The 17,585-nt window shown below is 42.9% G+C and overlaps 1 protein-coding gene across 2 annotated transcripts; it reads right to left on the reverse strand.

Annotated features, from left to right (window-relative positions):
* Nucleotides 1–1,829: 1,829 nt before the first annotated feature.
* LOC125293127 (flocculation protein FLO11) lies at nucleotides 1,830–12,194 on the reverse strand. Of its 2 annotated transcripts, none has more exons than XM_048240817.1 (4): nucleotides 11,917–12,194; nucleotides 7,839–8,232; nucleotides 6,672–7,269; nucleotides 1,830–6,102 (listed from the first exon to the last, which is right to left on the reverse strand). In XM_048240817.1, exons 2-4 carry the CDS (start codon nucleotides 7,960–7,962, stop codon nucleotides 5,832–5,834), a joined length of 993 nt encoding a protein of 330 aa, XP_048096774.1. In that variant the 5' UTR covers nucleotides 7,963–8,232; nucleotides 11,917–12,194; the 3' UTR covers nucleotides 1,830–5,831. The 2 variants fall into 2 exon arrangements, with proteins under 2 accessions (XP_048096774.1, XP_048096773.1); XM_048240816.1 differs by having other exon boundaries at nucleotides 1,830–6,105; nucleotides 11,917–12,193.
* Between the last annotated feature and the right edge of the window lie 5,391 nt (nucleotides 12,195–17,585).

The following is a 17,585-nucleotide window of genomic DNA, read 5'->3' on the forward strand; positions in this document are numbered from 1 at the left end:
ATTTTACTGCATAGCCACAGGTGTAACCAAGTCAAGTCAAGTCATTTATATAGCGCATTTCATACACAGAGGTCATTCAATGTGCTTTACATAAACAGAAGCTAACAGTAATAGCAAATAAAAGCATAGAAGGACAATAGACAAAGAATAGTTTAAAAAGTAAAGATCATAATAAAAAAGAAAACATAAAACACACAAGGTAAAATAATGTAAAAATGAAGAATAATTAAAAAGACAAAATAAAAGATAAGGTAAAATAATTTGTAACTCAGTGCAGTTAGCAGAAGGCATATGAAAACAGTTTGGTCTTAAGTCTAGATTTAAAACTGGCTAGAGTTGGGGCCTATTTGATGTTATCCGAAAGTTGGTTCCAGAGCTGAGCCGCATAGCAGCTAAAAGCTGCTTCACCATGTTTTTAGTTCTAACAGCAGGTTTTACTAACAGGTTTTTCTCCTGAGACCTGAGAGGTTGAGAAGGTGTGTACTGCTGAAGCATGTCTGATAGGTCCTGCTCCATTTACTGATTTATAAATAAGCAGTAGTGCTTTAAAGTAAATTCTGTGACTTACTGGAAGCCAGTGCAGGGACTTAAGAATTGGAGTAATGTGGTCAGTTCTTTTAGTTTTCGTGAGAACCCTAGCTGCTGCGTTTTGTATCACCTGAAGCTGTTTGGTAGTCTTTTTAGGAGGGCCTGTGAAAAGCCCATTGCAGTAATCAACCTTGCTGGGGATAAAGGCATGAATGATTTTTTCTAAATCATGTTTTGACATCAGCCCTATAAGGTTGGCAATATTTTTAAAGTGGTAAAAAGCTGAATTAATTATTGCTTTCATGTGGCTGTTGAAATTTAGATCACTGTCAATTAATACATCAAGATTTTTAACAGTATCCTTTGATTTGAATTCTTTTGTGTCAAGGAGAGTGGCAACCCTAAATCTTTGTTCAGCTGAAGAAAATTTTCCAGTTGTTGATTTGGTAAATACACTGACAGAGATTCAAGAAGACCATAGTGATTTGGTGGCAGAGCCACCCAAGTAAATGTGGGTGTCATCTGCATAGCTTTAATATACAAATACAATTATTTGATTAACCAGAAGTGAAATTACACTTGTGCAAGTCTTACCAAATTGTTTCAGAAGTGCAGCAAACATATTTTTTGTTGACCAAAGTTTAAATTTGCTAACAGGTTCATCTGGGTTCAACCAGGCTAGTGTTGCCCATTATGCTCTCCACCGAGAGCCATCCAGAACAAACTGAGGCCATGCCGACGCATAGTCGGGTATTTTGGGTACTTCGGGCGGAGTGATTGCTGTCTTATTTTACATTGGTATTTATTTGTAGGTTACACATTGTAATCATACTATGTCACAACATAGAAATAATAGTAAATAGGAACATGTTGGGAGTTTTTTTGTCACTTTTGGGAGCTATAAGCTAGTTGGTTCTGACCACCTCGATGAACTATGCTAAGCAAGGCTAACAGTGGGTCAGTCAAAGTCAGTTTTATTGTCAATTTCTTCACAAATACTAGACATGCAGAGGAATTGAAATTGTATTTCTCTCTATCCCACGGTGAAGAAAAAACAACGCAAGAAGTATGTAACATCCTATACACTATACATCCTATACACAAGTACTATTATAACTATAGCTAATGCTATTACAGCAGTAGGCCTATTTGGAATGTACACCACCCAACCTTCTGACCATACCCCTTGGGGCACACAAAACAATACCCCCCCCCCACACACACACACACACACACACACACACACACACACACACACACTACTGTCACACTCCCACAAATAATGAGTCAAGATTCAGGTGTCAACCTGAGAGTTTATTGTTTTGTTTGTTGTTTTTTTTGTGTGTCCGATACCTGCATTTCTGAATGGACGCTGGAACCCCACTAGTATAGTTTGCATAGGTCTTTCTACTGCTCATGGGCTCAGCCCATATCGGGGATGGAAAGTCAGCACATCACAAAAACCATGCAGAGTAGTGAAAGGCACAATCACCATAGATATCAGATACACCAATCACTTTTTTGTATAACTCCATAAGTACTTTTTTGGGGGTGTTTTTGAGGAGGGGGTACATTTTGAAACAGGTAACACTCCCATTTCAAAAGCTGCCATCATCTCAGAGCAAATGAAACAACAAAAACAAAAGTCCCCTTTGATATTCTACCCCTTTTTTTTACATTACATACGGTGAACAACTGTCCTAATAACAGCATGGGATAATGCAAGCATGTATATTTTTATATGGTTTTGTTGCTTTTTAAAATATTTTTTTATGGTTCATGGAAGCATATACTTTAAAATCAATATCTAACCCTTGTCTCCCTATTTTTTTTTTTTTTCATTTAACGCTGGCTACACACACATACGCACAAACACACACACTTAGATCTACAGTCCCTCAACCCTATCCTGGTCTGTCAGGGGCCCCTGGATACAGCTCACACATCTCTTAAACTCTTGACACAAACAATAAGGGACATAGTCACAAGTAAGGGGAGCGGACCAAGCAGGAGAGACAACACTGCTGTGGATCCCATTGAATCCAGTAGATCTCAGCGACCCTCCCCTTATCTGGGGATTGGAGATTCAGTGGCACACATTATGACATTATGTAGTGGTATAAAGTTCCCAGAGATGCATTTTCTGCACCCTGACTTGCACCCTAGTCAAAATTAGGACCCCCAGAAGCCAATATGTCAATAGGATGGGGATGATGATCACTCAATCACAGGACTAAAGCGATCCACTGCTGTGTTCTCCCACAAGGATAGGATTGGATGATCACTTGATTACATTCCAATGGGATCCACTGAGTCGCAGAGTCCCACACATAATATACTCCATACAACCAAATTTAAAAATACACACAGTCAATCAAATAAATGGGCAAAATATATATATATATATATATAAATTTATATTAATATTTGAAGTTCATCGTTTTTTTTTCTGATACAACATTGAGCGTTTACAGGTTGACTGTTAAAAGAGAGGAAACTGTAAGCAAGTGATTAAAAAGACAGAGAGATGGAGAGAGAGAGAGATAAAGCAAACAGAGTCTATCATGCACACAATCTTAAAAAGTAACTTAACAAAATAAATCGTATAGCAACCAAACTTTGCCCACTCAAGAGGTGTTGTCGCATCAACAGACATGTACCAACCCAAAAGCTAATATGTCTGAAAATAAAATTGAAAAGAAAAATGTAGGAGGATTTTGAGTAACTTCATACCACACTTCGGATTAAGTATATAATGCCAGAATGAACACATCTGGTCTGCACCAAGAAGGCTTGAATTACAAATTTTGTGACATACTTCGGTGACAAATCATGGAAAATGTGAGCAGTCAGAACAAAGAAAGCAATGACATTAAACTGTATGATGCAGTTAATTATTTACACTAACGTGAAAAATAAATTACTATAGCTTAACTTTTTTTTTTTTAAGTCGTGCATTTCAGCATACCTTCTCTCACTCATAGGTCTTAACAGCCCATACAAAACACAAACACATTCAGCACACAACACACACCTAAAATGTTTGACTCACCATAAAATTGTTAGACAGTGCAAACTTACATCCAAGTCTTGAATAATTTACAAAGTTTTTAGTATATATATTCATATACTTCAGCACCATTATTATTAGTCTAATAGTTATTAAACGTACATGAACGGTAGCTCACACGTTGGTGGACACTGATACATAGAGCCTGCTAAGTAGGGCCACAGGGAGAGAAAGAGGCGGGATACGTAACACTGATGGACGGCGGAGAGGAAATGACATCAGTCGGAATGGGTTTCTATGGCGAGGTTGACCTCTTTACCCATAATGCACCCATACACCCTGCAACCCCCACTGACTAGCATAGAGACCGGCCGGAGTGTAGCTACACGCAAACACACGCAAAAACTGTAAGGCCGCCACAGTTCAGCTGTAACATCGAGGTAATGCATGGATAAACATGAACACAAGCATACAATTCCAATGTCTTCAGTCAAGACAAAAGATGTTTTTTTTTCTCAGGAATAGTAATGCTGTTACTATATTGTTCAAAACATTGTCTTAAAAGATACAACCTCAGTTCTCTTGATTTTTAAGTGTTTGTTTTTCTATGCAGACAAATACAGACAAGTAACTCTTTGGGCCGAGCCAGACTGTAGGTGTTGAGCAGGGGAGTTTTCTCCATATAAAAGCAGAATGCACCGGGATCTCTATTTCAACAAAGGAAGAGCCTGTCTGCACTGCACATGCACGTTTCAACAGCTAGGGGGCAGGATGGGCACAAGTATCCATGGTTTAAAGGCTCTATAGCCAACAAATGATAAGATGTCAAATTAAATCAAACTAAATAAAGTGTCACCCTCAATACCATTCCTGACCATCACATCTCCACCACACCCTGTAACCTGTCGCAGCATCTGGCTATTAACTATGTACTCTTTAGGTGAATGATATCTTAACACTGAGGACATTGCAATTCCATACATTTAATGAAAAATTGTATTGTAAGTCCCCTTTGTGTTATGGCACTGCCTCTTGCAAGTGACATTCTGCTATTGTGCTGATGAGAATGTGTGCGAGAGTGAGAATAGCATTTAAGCCATCCACTGCATAAAGACAGGCTACATGACTTACCAATACCTGTCATAACTCCCCCTCAACTCTTTTCCCCCCTATTCGACCACCTAACATTTTTGAGACATCTTTAGTCTGTTTCATTCCCCCCTCTCACCCTCCTCTACATGCTTTTTGCCCTCTCTGTGAGTTGGCTATAAGAACTGACCCTTCCTCTGTCTTTGCACAAGTTACGACATTTTAATAAAATAAGATTCTTGGCCATGTCATACCATGTCATCTGTGAAATACGATATGTGCATGACATTCCTCGAGGAGTTGGTCAGCCTTTTAACCACACATCACCTTGGTATCCTCAGCCCATAATTGAGGTTAAATTGTGAAACGAATAAGTAAAATGGAGACCTCAACGTTCCAAATCAAACATTTAAAAAGCAAATAAAGGATGTGAGATTTCCCATGGAGAACTTTTGCCCATCCACACTCCCTTTCTGTCTAACGCTGAATGGTCTTCACATGCTTCTCTGTTGGTCAGATGTTACATGGTGACATCAATACCAATATCATAGGTTTAATTCCATATCTTTAGGTGAATATATGCATTAACGTAACTACATGTCACCTATGAGAAATGCATGATGAGTGATTATGTTGACCTTGCATGAGTATGCTCAGCAAGAAGGCTGTCTTATGTAGAATAAAGAGACAGTGCATCTAAAACATTTGTTCTTCTTTTGTATCCCAACTCTCGTTTCAGTAGGCCTGCAGCCAGACTACTTAGGGTGTGTGAGAAACTGAGCAAAGATGGGCGAAGCTTGCTTTTGACATCATTAAGAGCATTGAGGAGGCTTAACAACTATCCCACAGCATGGTGTGATGGGAGCAAAAATAAAAAAGTAAAAACTGTGAAACTTGAAGGGGGGGGGGGGGGCTGCTCGATACCATGTTACGTCTTATGTGGACGGGAACGGCTACTGCTCACACAAATTCATCTTGAAACAACACCGACGATACATAATAAAGATTATACCTATAGGACAGGGACTATGTGCAGGCTCTACCAGTGAATGAGTGGGTATGTAGGCTATCTATGGGCTAAGGGGTAAAGGATCTAGGGTGAGGCGGAGGAGCAGGAGGGGGGTGATAATGCCCTCTGAGTAAGCGGCTCCACTCCTCCGCTGTGTTGAGGGGGGGTGCCCCGACATCGACAGCTGCCCCCCCCTTAGTGGCAGATGTTGCGCTGGCATGGCTGGTGCAGGAAGCTCTTGCGGGCGTGGGTGGCGTGGCGGGGCAACTGCTCGCGGGTGCGGTTCTGGCGCTGGACGCGGTTGCGGGCCAGCTGGCGGCGCTCCACGCGGGCCTTGGAGCGTTGCACGCGTGACACCTGGCTCACCTTGGCCAGGGCGCCGGCCTGGGCAGCCGCCCCTCGAGTCACCCTCGGGGGCAGATTGGTCCGGGGGGCAGGGAGAGCTGCTGAAGCCGACTCCGCCATCCTGCTGGGGTGGGGATAAGAGACAGGAGGGACAGGGGTTACAGTCAAAAACAAAACACCGTAAATGCAGCATGTTTCCAGACTGAAGAAAGAGAGGAAACTGTGCACTTCAAAATGACCTACAGAGCAGTTTTTATTTGATTTCTAATCAGCTTTTGGTTTCTACTTCTGACCTGGGTGTTGTTATCACATTACACTACTTTTGAGCAACAGGAACTCAACTATTTGACCATGTTCATCCTAGGAGTTTCATCCCAGGGACTGCCACCATTGTGCACCTAACCCCAAGTTGCTCCAGGGGGACCCTATCCTTGTCCCAGTCACTGATAGTCACTCTGGATGGATAAAAACATCTTTCGACTGACAAATTATGTACCATAATGACCTTTGGTGTTACCACCTTACGACTACCAACTAAGCCACAGGAACTGACCTATCGACCCCTGTTCATCGAACGAGTTGCTCCAAGAGGACTATCCCTGTGTAATTGGTTCACTGTTAAGTTGCTCTAGATAGGAACATCTGATAACACAAAAAGAACATAGTGTGTAATGTCAGACAGGGCCTCACCTGACGCTGCCTGCCAGGCTGGCGGAGCTCTCATCCACCATGGACAGGTTGCCGGGGGAGACGTAGACGGACATGCTGGGGTGCTCGATGAGCAGGTCCTCCATGGGGCTAGCCTCGGCTGCGGCTCCCTCTGCAGTGAAACAGGGGGGAGGGGTGACAAACCAGCTCTCGTCCATACCGCAGCGCTCCAGCCCACCACTGCTGCCGCCGCTGCAGTCGCTCCAGGAGCCAGGCGACACGGGCGCAGAGCCACGGGGGCGGGGGGCAGGGCTGGGCAGCGCACCACGCACACCTACTAACCCGCCCGAGGAGGAGGAGGGGGCATGGCAAATGGGAGAGGAGGAAGAGGAAGGAGAGGAGGAGGCGGTGGCGGCGGGGGTTGATTGGAGAGGGGAGGGAAGGGCCGCCACTCGTGCCCTGCTAGCCTTAGTCCTGCGGCGACCGCCGCTAGGCAGGTGGGACGGGCCGCAGGGAGCGGGGAGGGGGGTCATGGGGTCATGCTCCGACCCGGCCCTCGGACACTCACTGTCGGGCAGGGACTGTGCTATCGAGGGCGCCTCGGCTCCGCCCTCCCCCAGCATCAAGCGGTCGTTATTCTCTAAAGGACAGGGCGGTTGAGGAAGCCGAGGGGTTTTTTTTTGTGGGGTGGGTTGTGAGGTGAAGGCACACAAGGAATGTGATGGAAGAATGGTTGGGAACACGGGGCAAAGAGGTACAGCATTACAAGAAGCCATGCAGGTGTGGGGTAGCCAGATGTGAGCAAACACACACACACACACACACACACACATACGCATGCACCGGAGTAAGGGGAGTTAAGCCAAATTAAGGGTAAGGAGGGGGGTAAAGGAAGGTAAGGAAACAGTACAAAACATAGAAAATAGGAATACCATTATTAGATGGTTGTTTTGCTGTTACCTTTCCATTTTTTTACCAAAAAAAGAAAGAACAAGAACAACCTCTGACTGTTTCTCCTTCTAGCCCATTCAGTACCACAGCATATTCCTCTCACATTCACATCACAGGACTTATACTTTTTGGGGGTCCACTCAGCACACAGTTGCAATCACACTCTGTCCCCCCACGCAGACACCCTCCATAGAGGCAAACCAACATCACATTACCCCCCCCCACGCCCAGGTGGGAACCTACCCAGAGAGCACTCACCTGGCAGGCTGACCATAAGCCATCCCTCCTCATCAGCGTCGCTCACACATGGGTTGGGTCCCTTGAGTTCAGCAGACACATCTTCTACCTCTCCAAAGAACAGGCTGCTGAGCCGCTGGAACATCACCGTCCAGTAGGGGGCAGCAAAGTGGAGAAGGGGGTCGACGTGGACACGATCCTGAGAGAAAGCTGCCTTTTTATTTTTTGTTTTCTTTTTTTATTATTATTTTTCTCAAGTTTTTAGGTTAACAGGTTGAAGGTCAAATAACGACAGAAGCTGTGAAAATGCTGCGTTGGCCTCTTGATTCAAGCCCTTGTTGACACAAGATTCCCAAATGGGCAAAGGATTTTCAGAGTGTTAGTTTAAGGTTTTACTTGGTATCGATGCAAAGGCCTACAAGAGAAAATCAGAAAAGAAAGACAAGAAGAAACACTTTGTTAATGAACAACACAGTTGAAACAGTCAGATCCAGGTTTGCATGCAACATATTTATATAGTGCTCACTCGCCCTTTGTACTGAATCATGTTTGATTAATTTGTTACTTTTGAAAAATTATGTTACAGATTCTGGTTCAAATGTATTGCAAAGAAGCTGAGCATGCAGAACATTTCTACTTCAGAGCTTCTTCTACAAAAACCCTGACGGGTGCAATATTCCACAGTCCCTGAGTTTCCACTAAAGAGGAGTATTGTGAAAATTAGAAAGTCTGGTGCAAAATGGGTCCAGACAAAAAGGAAATAAACATTAGTTGACAGATGGCCTCTTATATTATTAACGATGCATCTACCATTCAAAGCATTGAACTGCATTAGGCAGGGAATGCACTGGGTGTACTGTGGGCAATGAAACATGGGGTCGCAGTCAAGGTCATAAGGGAGCAAAGTGTCAGTTTAATTTCAGATGGGATGTGATCATGGGTGCGAGATTCAACCCAGGCAGCTGTGGATTAACCACCAAGTGAAAATGTCTCACAATACCATTCTCACAGAGAGACCTTTGTGCTGCTCATTTTCCCTCTTTCTCTGAAAATCCCTGATTCTAATGACATTGTTGATATCCATTAAAAAAATGTCTGGGCAGACTGCAGGACACTTGCTTTAAACCACCCTGCTGGACCATTGTCCAGATCCCATCTGCTGAGTGAAGCCTCTGGCCCGTTCGGGGGAGGAAATGGGGACACGCAGAGACCCCTACCCCCTTTTAAAAAGTCTTAGTTATCCTCTCCTTATATTTCCACAGTCTTCAGTGCTTTCTTTTCTTACTTTATGTTTTTTGGAGCGCGGGTATAACTTGCTAGATTTTTAGTGTATCCACACCGGATATTTCAGATCCAAATCGCATAAGAAGAACTACTGAGAATGCCAGTGGTCAGCACTAGGCCAGTTTGGTGTCAGTGAATGGCACTGAGGTCCAGGTGGCAGACCCATTGGAACCCCCCAGTCCCAGTGACCCTGAATAATGCATCATCATCCGCTCGGGAAACACAAACCCTGCTGCATCCACTGCAGAGTCGCCCATCCCCCCTATATATTACAAGTGGATTAGCCGTCACGCTGATGTATATGCCTATAGCTTCTTTACAACCATACAAGCCATGTCCTTACAATGAAGCATGTGTTAGGAGGCTGTAGCATACAAGTGAGCTGACATACACTTGACAGGCATCTGTAGACAGACGCATGGGGAAGTAAATGCTATGGAGAATGTGACTAAGGTGGGAGAAGATGGAGAATGATAGATCAGAGATGAACAGATGGAGGGTGGGGGGAGAAAGCCTAAGAAGGTGAAAATAAGATGCAGTGCCCTGGATGGGTGAAGAGGCTCTTTTCTAAACACAGCCAACAGGAAGACTCATTTGTTTTCATTCCTGGGATGTGCATGAGAGAACACTGTCCTCCCCACTCTCTCTCGCCCCCTCCCATGTGGAATCATGAGGTTTGAAATCTGCCATCATGAAAGGATCACCCAAGAGGAGAGCTCTACACTTCATGTTGCCTCTTTGATAGATTAAAAAAGTCTGGAGAGAGAGAGAGAGGCAGGGAGAGGGGTGGATCTTCTTGCAGCAGCTGGTAAATAGTTGTATTCTCAGGAGACTATTGCAGATGCACCAGCAGTCAAACAAAAAATATTCCTCATCTGAATGAGCTTTCTATGTTTAAGCAAAATAAAATGGTGCAATCATGGAAAGTAGGGCACCATGACAACAGTGGGTTCAGTGGATGTTAAATGTCCATGTATTTCACCAAGTTCACACTCAACAATCAGACTAACAGAGGAATGCATGTCCACACACTGATGCGTGACAGGAAATGCATTTCAAGCATTGCCTGCTTCAAAGAGCACTAGGCTCTCAACCTAGCAAGTGTTATCAGCCTGTCGTGCAGCTCCTGCTGTTATCTCTATGAGTATATAAATAAAACCTACTGTTTATGGACACAAACTGAGCACTCTTCATGAGCACTCAACAATACTGTCATTGAATACCTTCAGTGGCATGCATATTTACAAAGGTCAAGTGGCTGAGTTAGGGCCAATGAAGTAGCTTCAATGCAAATGTTTCACAGTGGTTTGTGGTAAGACAGAAGAAACAGGGAGACTAGTTTTGTTGGATTTGCTGTATTTTAGGCCACTTTAAAATGTACTGTTGTACTCTGAATAACACCAATCATTCAGTGAATGGAAGCTTTGCATTTCTGGGTGGTGTAATAACGCCCCCACAGGTAAAATAATATAGCCCATGTAGGCTAAATCACAAGCCACTATGACAGTCAGTGTAAAAGGTGATGTGTGTGCAAATGCTTTATAAGTGAAGCCCTATTTGGCCTGTTCATCATCATAACAAATCATAACAGAGTAGGCTAGTGTTTTATTTCTGCTATTGTCAAATTATATCGACACCACCTGTCAATCTTCCAAATAATTTACAAAAAAATAATAAACTATCAAGGCGCATCTGCTAGGCTAATAGGCCACAGTCAAAGTAGGCAGGTCATGTAAAATATGCAGTGGGTTGGGCCTTGTAGGCATAACAAGAGCTATGCTTTGAGTATTACTGACGTCACTGATGTTGCTGGTCCAACCCCTCCGACCCAGCGGACGGGGGAAAAAAAGCATAGACGGAAAAAGAAATGTAAAAGGGACTATGTAACGATTTTCGTCAAATGACAACAAGCGACTAGACAACTGAAACGGTTCTAGGCCTATTTTAGCTCCCAGATCAACAAAACACTGCATAAATGTTAAGAGGCTTTTTATAATTAGGCTATAGCCGTCCAAACAGACAACTGCAGTCCTCTGGAGCAGCAATTTCGACGGACTAGGCTTTGTTTACATTTGGTAAAATATACAGGTTACACTCTGAATAATATAAAGAAGGTTTTTGCGAATGAGTGAAGTTCAATCATAATTGGCTGTCAGCTGAACCCTGTTTAGGACCAAGGGGTCATAGCAATGACAGTCTGAATCAGCTGTAGCCTACCATATTGCAATCGATATGTCCACACATCCATATCTACCCCACAACCATAAATACATCAGTGTAGAGCATAAAAAATCGACGTATGTTCATTTTCTGTCAATACGTTTGTGTCCGTGTGAAGAGACCAAATTATATGCTGTGACATCTTCGGACAGATACATTACTTCACATTTGTCACATATTGTCGTGAAATACTTGTCATGAATGCGTGAAATCATGCAAGAATAAATCATATTTTCTATGCACCATGAAAACCCTCCGCTCTGCACAACCAAGGCATTCGAAACATAATGATGACCTATAAAAGGAATGTCGACAACAGAACAAAATGCTAGCTTAGCTGCTGTCGCTAGCGTCTTGTCATTTGAAACACAACAAGGTTTCTGCAATGTAGACAGCCCATTTTAATCTGCGAGCAATTACATTTTACTGGTACTGGCTTAACGTCAACGTCAAGTAGGCATTTGAAATAATACGACTCCCGATGTCAGTCATCGAAGCAATGACTAGTGGTAACTATTTTCCATCGCGCACAAAGACTTAAGATTACACTACCCCAATTCTGCAATAATTCTGCATCAGTGTTGGTATTGCTTACCTGCCTTTGCAGTATTATTCAAGTTGTAAACGTGATGAGCAAACTGTAAAAATGACAGTAAATTCTTAAAGCATAGCTTTAGGTATCTTAATATGAGGTAGTTATAACACTATAATAAAATAAAAATATATTCTTCTTAGAAGAAGTGCAACGTGTAAAATTGCGTTTACACTGTTTAAGATTACAATATCTGCCTTTAAAAACGAGTTTCTGCAGATATTTCCTAATGTTATTGCTGCACCCAGCTGATCCTCGGATCAGAATATAGAACGTACAAAACAGCTGATTGTGAGATCACAATACTCCTAGCAACGCCCATGCCCACGCCTCCTTGAGCCTTCCAGCCAATCAGAATATTACACAAGCGTCAAGCTGGACTTTAAAGATGGGGGTGGGGGAGTATGTCGTCAACCTGTGATGCAGAGTCCTTTCTACTGTACTTTTCCCATCCGTGATATCATGTTACAGAGTGTTTTATCTCTTAAGTTTTGTCACTTAAGTTGCCATCACATCAAGCATCTTGTCACAAGTGACAAACACTCTGTAGCCTACAGATAAGTAAACAAGGTCTGAACAACCAATTTGTGTTCATCAGTGCACCCTCAGCATTCCTTTACAATGACCTGCGTATAGGCTATAAAGGGCTTTGAAAAAATGTACTAAAAGATTTTCTTAGCTAATTAAGAGATGGTAACACACATCAGGCTCAACTTCAACCACTTCCACTCAGCTGGTCCAAGTCCTATTCGTACAGTCTTGTCTTACAATATGTGCATACAACCGTCAACTAAAGAACAAAACATTTTAAAAGGTGCTAAGATTTAGAGAGCACAACATATTTGCCCAGGATTGTCTGACAGGCAAGTCATGCAAGTGACGTTTATAATATTAGGCCTACTAACAGTGCAGTGGAAACAGAACATAAACTGTACTCACTGTCACTTTAAATCCAATTTGTAAACATTGCCAGACCCCTCCCTCTTTTTTTATCTCTGTCCCCCCACTCTCGCTTGTCCAGAAGGGGCTTGTGTCCGTTGACAAGAAAATAGCCAATGGGACTTCGTCAAATGTGAATGCAGCATTTGATCATCCAATAGGATTTGGAGCTTTTTAAAAGCAATCGTGGTTGCCTTCGGTCACAGCAAACACTGTACTGTGTCCATAACCCCTTCTTTGCTCCTATTTTTACAGAGTGTGTTTAGCCGTCTATAGTTCAGGCTCAGCAAGTGAACTATGATGAAGTCCCTTCACAACATTTCCTCTGTGTTTCTCTGGGGTATGATTTGGTGTGTCATTGGCTGTCACTGAAAACAAAACCCTTGACCTCACATGGACTTGATTATTTCCCTTAACCAGTTTTTATTAAGAGGTATACAATGTAGCTTTTGTTGACATAAAGAAGCTGTAAGATGAATAAGTCTTGAGAGATTCTCTGGTTCCATTTAATCATCATCTGATTTTTTAAATTTGAGATGTTATTAGTTTATAGTTGTTAGAATGCAATGGAGATTTGGAACACACAAACCGTGAACTTAGTGTGCAAATGTATTGAGAAACATTGTTTTTATAATGCCTTCAGTTACATAATTGTTTTTGTCAAAAACACATCAAATAATACATACATCATACATCATGTACATCTAGATTGCAACAGATCACTATTTCACCACTTCATACATATGCACTCCAACTCAAAGGCTCATGGAAGTCTTTGCCATGAAAGTGACCATAACACCATTAACCAGCAACACTAATCGTAGTAGTGTTCACGCCCACCCCTGGAAAAGAAAAGGATCACATGCACATAAACAAATACACATGCAAAAAAAAAGGATCACATGCACATAGATAAACACACACACACACACACATGCAGGCACACACACACACACACACACACACACACAGAGGACCTTGCTAGAGAAAGAAGGGCTTATGGTCCAGTTAGCAGGCTAAAGCCTATTACTCAAGGATACAGCGCTGGCCAACCAGGCCTGATCATGCCATGCCTGCCTGAGTCAGACTCGACAGAGGGAGGGGCAACAACAGCAGCAGCAGCAGCAGCAGCACCAGCAAAGAAACCACAAATAAAAACTAAGTTCACAGTATGCATACAACAAGCAAATGCTGCCAGCCATTTGTGATGTAATTCAAAAGATGACAAACACCAACTCCACAATATAAACAAACAAATGCTGCCTGGCATTTATAGTGTACCACTCGTGAATCACTTGGTGTAAATGTTTACGTTCATGTATTGATCCATTCAGATGAGATTCTGTAGCTATGCTGTGGTACAGTGAGTGCTGTGCGTGTGCCCTGTGCCCAGCTTTGAGTCAGAGCTAATGTGCCCTTCAGCAGCTGAGAGCTGGTTTGACCCGTGCCACGTCTTTAAACGTGTGCTGCTGATGCAAGTGATTCACGGCGAGAGAGTGCCCTCAATATCTATCTGTTTACACCTGCTGATCTGCATATTGTGTGTGTGTGTGTGTGTGTGTGTGTGTGTGTGTGTGTGTGTGTGTGTGTGTCTGTCTGTCTGTCTCTGTCTGTGTACTGTACCTGTATGTGTATGCCAGTCAGTTCTTGTCATTAACTGACAAAAACAAAAAAAACGAGTTTGGCTTGTTCCTCCCATCCTATCTGTCTGTCTCGCCAAACCTTGCCTGCCTTATGTGTAAATGTCAGATGATTAAGCTGAGCCCGATAGCCTGGGCTGTGGACGGAATGCAATACATGTCAATGAGTCACTCGAGGAGTGACATGAGGCCTATAAGGTTACCGTAAGCGACACAAGGCAACAGGTCTACAGTTTACTTTTCCTCAGAGTGTCACCTTTACGAGCGCAGACCTGGTCACGGAAACCCACAAGCTAATCATTTTTAATGACAGAGCAGTACACAGGGAATGGGTGACTGGGTGAGATACCACAATGCACAAAACACACGGACGTTATATTAGGTGTTTTCAACTCCAGGGAAAGAATTCCTTGGACAACAGTTACGGGGAGAAGGAGACAAAATCACAACAAGGCTAAACACTAGAAAATAATGGATCCCCACAAGCCTTTAGTTACCACTACTGCTAATCATTTTGCTTCCTTCATATTCTTTGTCCTCTGAAGCCTCTGCTTTTGATGATTTGCATGTCTCAGCTGGCTGGACAGAGAGAAAGAGAAAGAGAGAGAGTATAGAGAGGGCAGAAGAGACAGAGAGAGAGTACAGAGAGGGCAGAAGAGAGAGAGATAGAAAGAAAATTGAAGAAAGAGGAAAAAATTCCTGCAGCTCTCTAAGCATGCACCTGAGGGGGGTTGAGAAAGTAGGGGAAAGGTCACAAAGCTCTGTGGGACAGCCATAACCCACGGCAACCATCAGCTGATAGGTGTGGCCATCTCTCCCTGTATATGTGTGTGTGTGTGTCTTTGCCTTGTCACCTTGAGCTAAGAAAGTGCCTCTCAATGTATCCTGGGGAACTGAGTTTATCGCCAATGCCAGGTGGCAGGCAGGCAGAGAGTTAGGGCTTCTACACTGTTGCCAATTTTTGACACCACAATTATGTCACTGGTGATGGCTGTGGCCTCGATCTAGTCAGCATGTTTACCATTTTTAGATGGTGTGAACTGAGTGTTCTGGTTGAAACTGTCACATAACGTTGTTACAGCTACTCCTATTAGAAAAGATTTCTAGTTTCAGATGGCAGTTTCAGAGAGACAACAGTGTTGTAAAAGTAAACAGCACAGTCAACCGATATTCCTGGTGCTGTTATCACCTTGCGTGTCCTCTGTTTGCCCTCAGCGCCGAGGCTCGTGTGACAGCCCGGAGACTGGCCGGTTCTGCACTAAACACAGAGAAGGATTTGCCGGTGGACAGGTACGATCTCGCAGATAACCATCTCAAGTGGAGCTCTCCGGAAGCGATGGATGGAGGGGCTTTGGGGGAAAACGGATGACATAACAAGCTCTAGGTATGAGAGAGAGAGAGAGAGAGAGAGAGAGAGAGAGGGGTGGGGGAGGGGCAGAAAGGCAGGCAGAAGTGCGGTGACTCCCGGAGTTGTGGACTCCAGGCCATCTTTTCGCTCAAGCCCATTACTGAACCTGTTCTACTGGCTTCAGTTCAATACTGAACAGTCCTGCTGGCTTCAATTCAATTCAATGCAATTCAATCTTTATTTAATAATAATAATAAAAATAAAAAATAAGAATAAAAGTGAATCATTCTTGTATTTCAATCAATAAATCAATCAATCATCCATAACAGTAGTATTAAATATATTATCTCGCCACAGTTTTCCAATTCTGTTTATTTTACTTAAATAGTAAGCCATCTTCACAATGCTAGTAGAACGCTCCATTGACTTGAATGGGATTTCCCAACGTTCTACGGTAAAATAAATTCATGTAATTACCGCTGCAAACATATAATTACCGCTGTCAATGGCAACGAGTTTTGTGCTGCTGATCATATCACTCTGCAAGTATTCCGGTCACTTCTTCCATTGGAACTTCATTTAAAAGTTAAAGCAGACGGAAAGCAGAGTTCTAAAGAATGTTTGATTCAAGTTCAGCGTGTGTTGCGAACTATTTGTTTCTCAGCAAAAGCCACGACGAAACGGTAACAAATAAGTGTAAAGAGACATATCGTGTTTATTTTTTCGTTTTGGCAGCCGTATAATAAGCGGGATAATGTATAGAACGCCGGTCATTATGGGAAAATATGTCCCTTCAGGGCGAAACAAGACCCCTCCGCTGGCGCGTCGGGGTCCTGGTTGGCCCTGTCGGGACTTATTTTCCCCATAATGACCGGCGTTCTATACATTATCCCTTACATATAGCTAATATCAGCCGATCATATCGGCACGTTTATTTACCAGTCAGGCTCTACCTCGCAACCAAGTTTCAAGAATAGTCTCTCATGATTAATCCAAAAGCCTTAGATGCATCTGTAAAACCCATAAATACAGTGGAATTGTGACACCTGTATTTCACAATCATTTCTTTTCAGGCATAAATGCACATATCAGTTCCATGTTTCCTTCTTTTTTAAATCAAATGGATCATCTGTGGTAGAAACAAGCCTTTCTAACCTTATACACAGGATTATTTCCATTACTTTAGAGGGAAAACTGGAGAGGGCAATGGGCCTATAATGATCCATGCTTTTCAGTTTGCCCTTTCAACTTTGTCCTTTGTAACAGGTACTAGCAATATAGAGGTGATAGTCTGGCAGGACACCATGAACTAAGAAACCAATAAATCGCAATCAGAGGACAAAGCCTTTGATAGCCATTCTTCAACCGTTTCGATGTAATACTATCCATATCACAGGCCTGTATGGTAGTCATCTAGCACCATCATCATCCAACTTTACTACCATGCTTTCAGAGGGGTCAACTTTTTGTACTTTTCAATGCCACACCCCAGCTATAGTGCCCAATACACCCTCAATGTCAGATGGCAAGGAAGTTTTACAGTTATTCATAACTCTGTAACTTCTCTTTCCAAAAACCATAGCAATTGTTAATCTGCAGGTTCATTAACACATTGTTATGTGTGTATGTGTGTGTGTGTGTGTGTGTGTGTGCGTGCATGTGCGTGTGTGTGTGTGTGTGTGTGTGTGTGTGTGTGTGTGTGTGCGTGTTTGCACTTTAACATCTTATCCTTTGCATTATGTTGT

The sequence above is a fragment of the Alosa alosa genome, chromosome 4, assembly GCF_017589495.1.
Source record: "Alosa alosa isolate M-15738 ecotype Scorff River chromosome 4, AALO_Geno_1.1, whole genome shotgun sequence".
NCBI lineage: Eukaryota > Metazoa > Chordata > Actinopteri > Clupeiformes > Clupeidae > Alosa > Alosa alosa.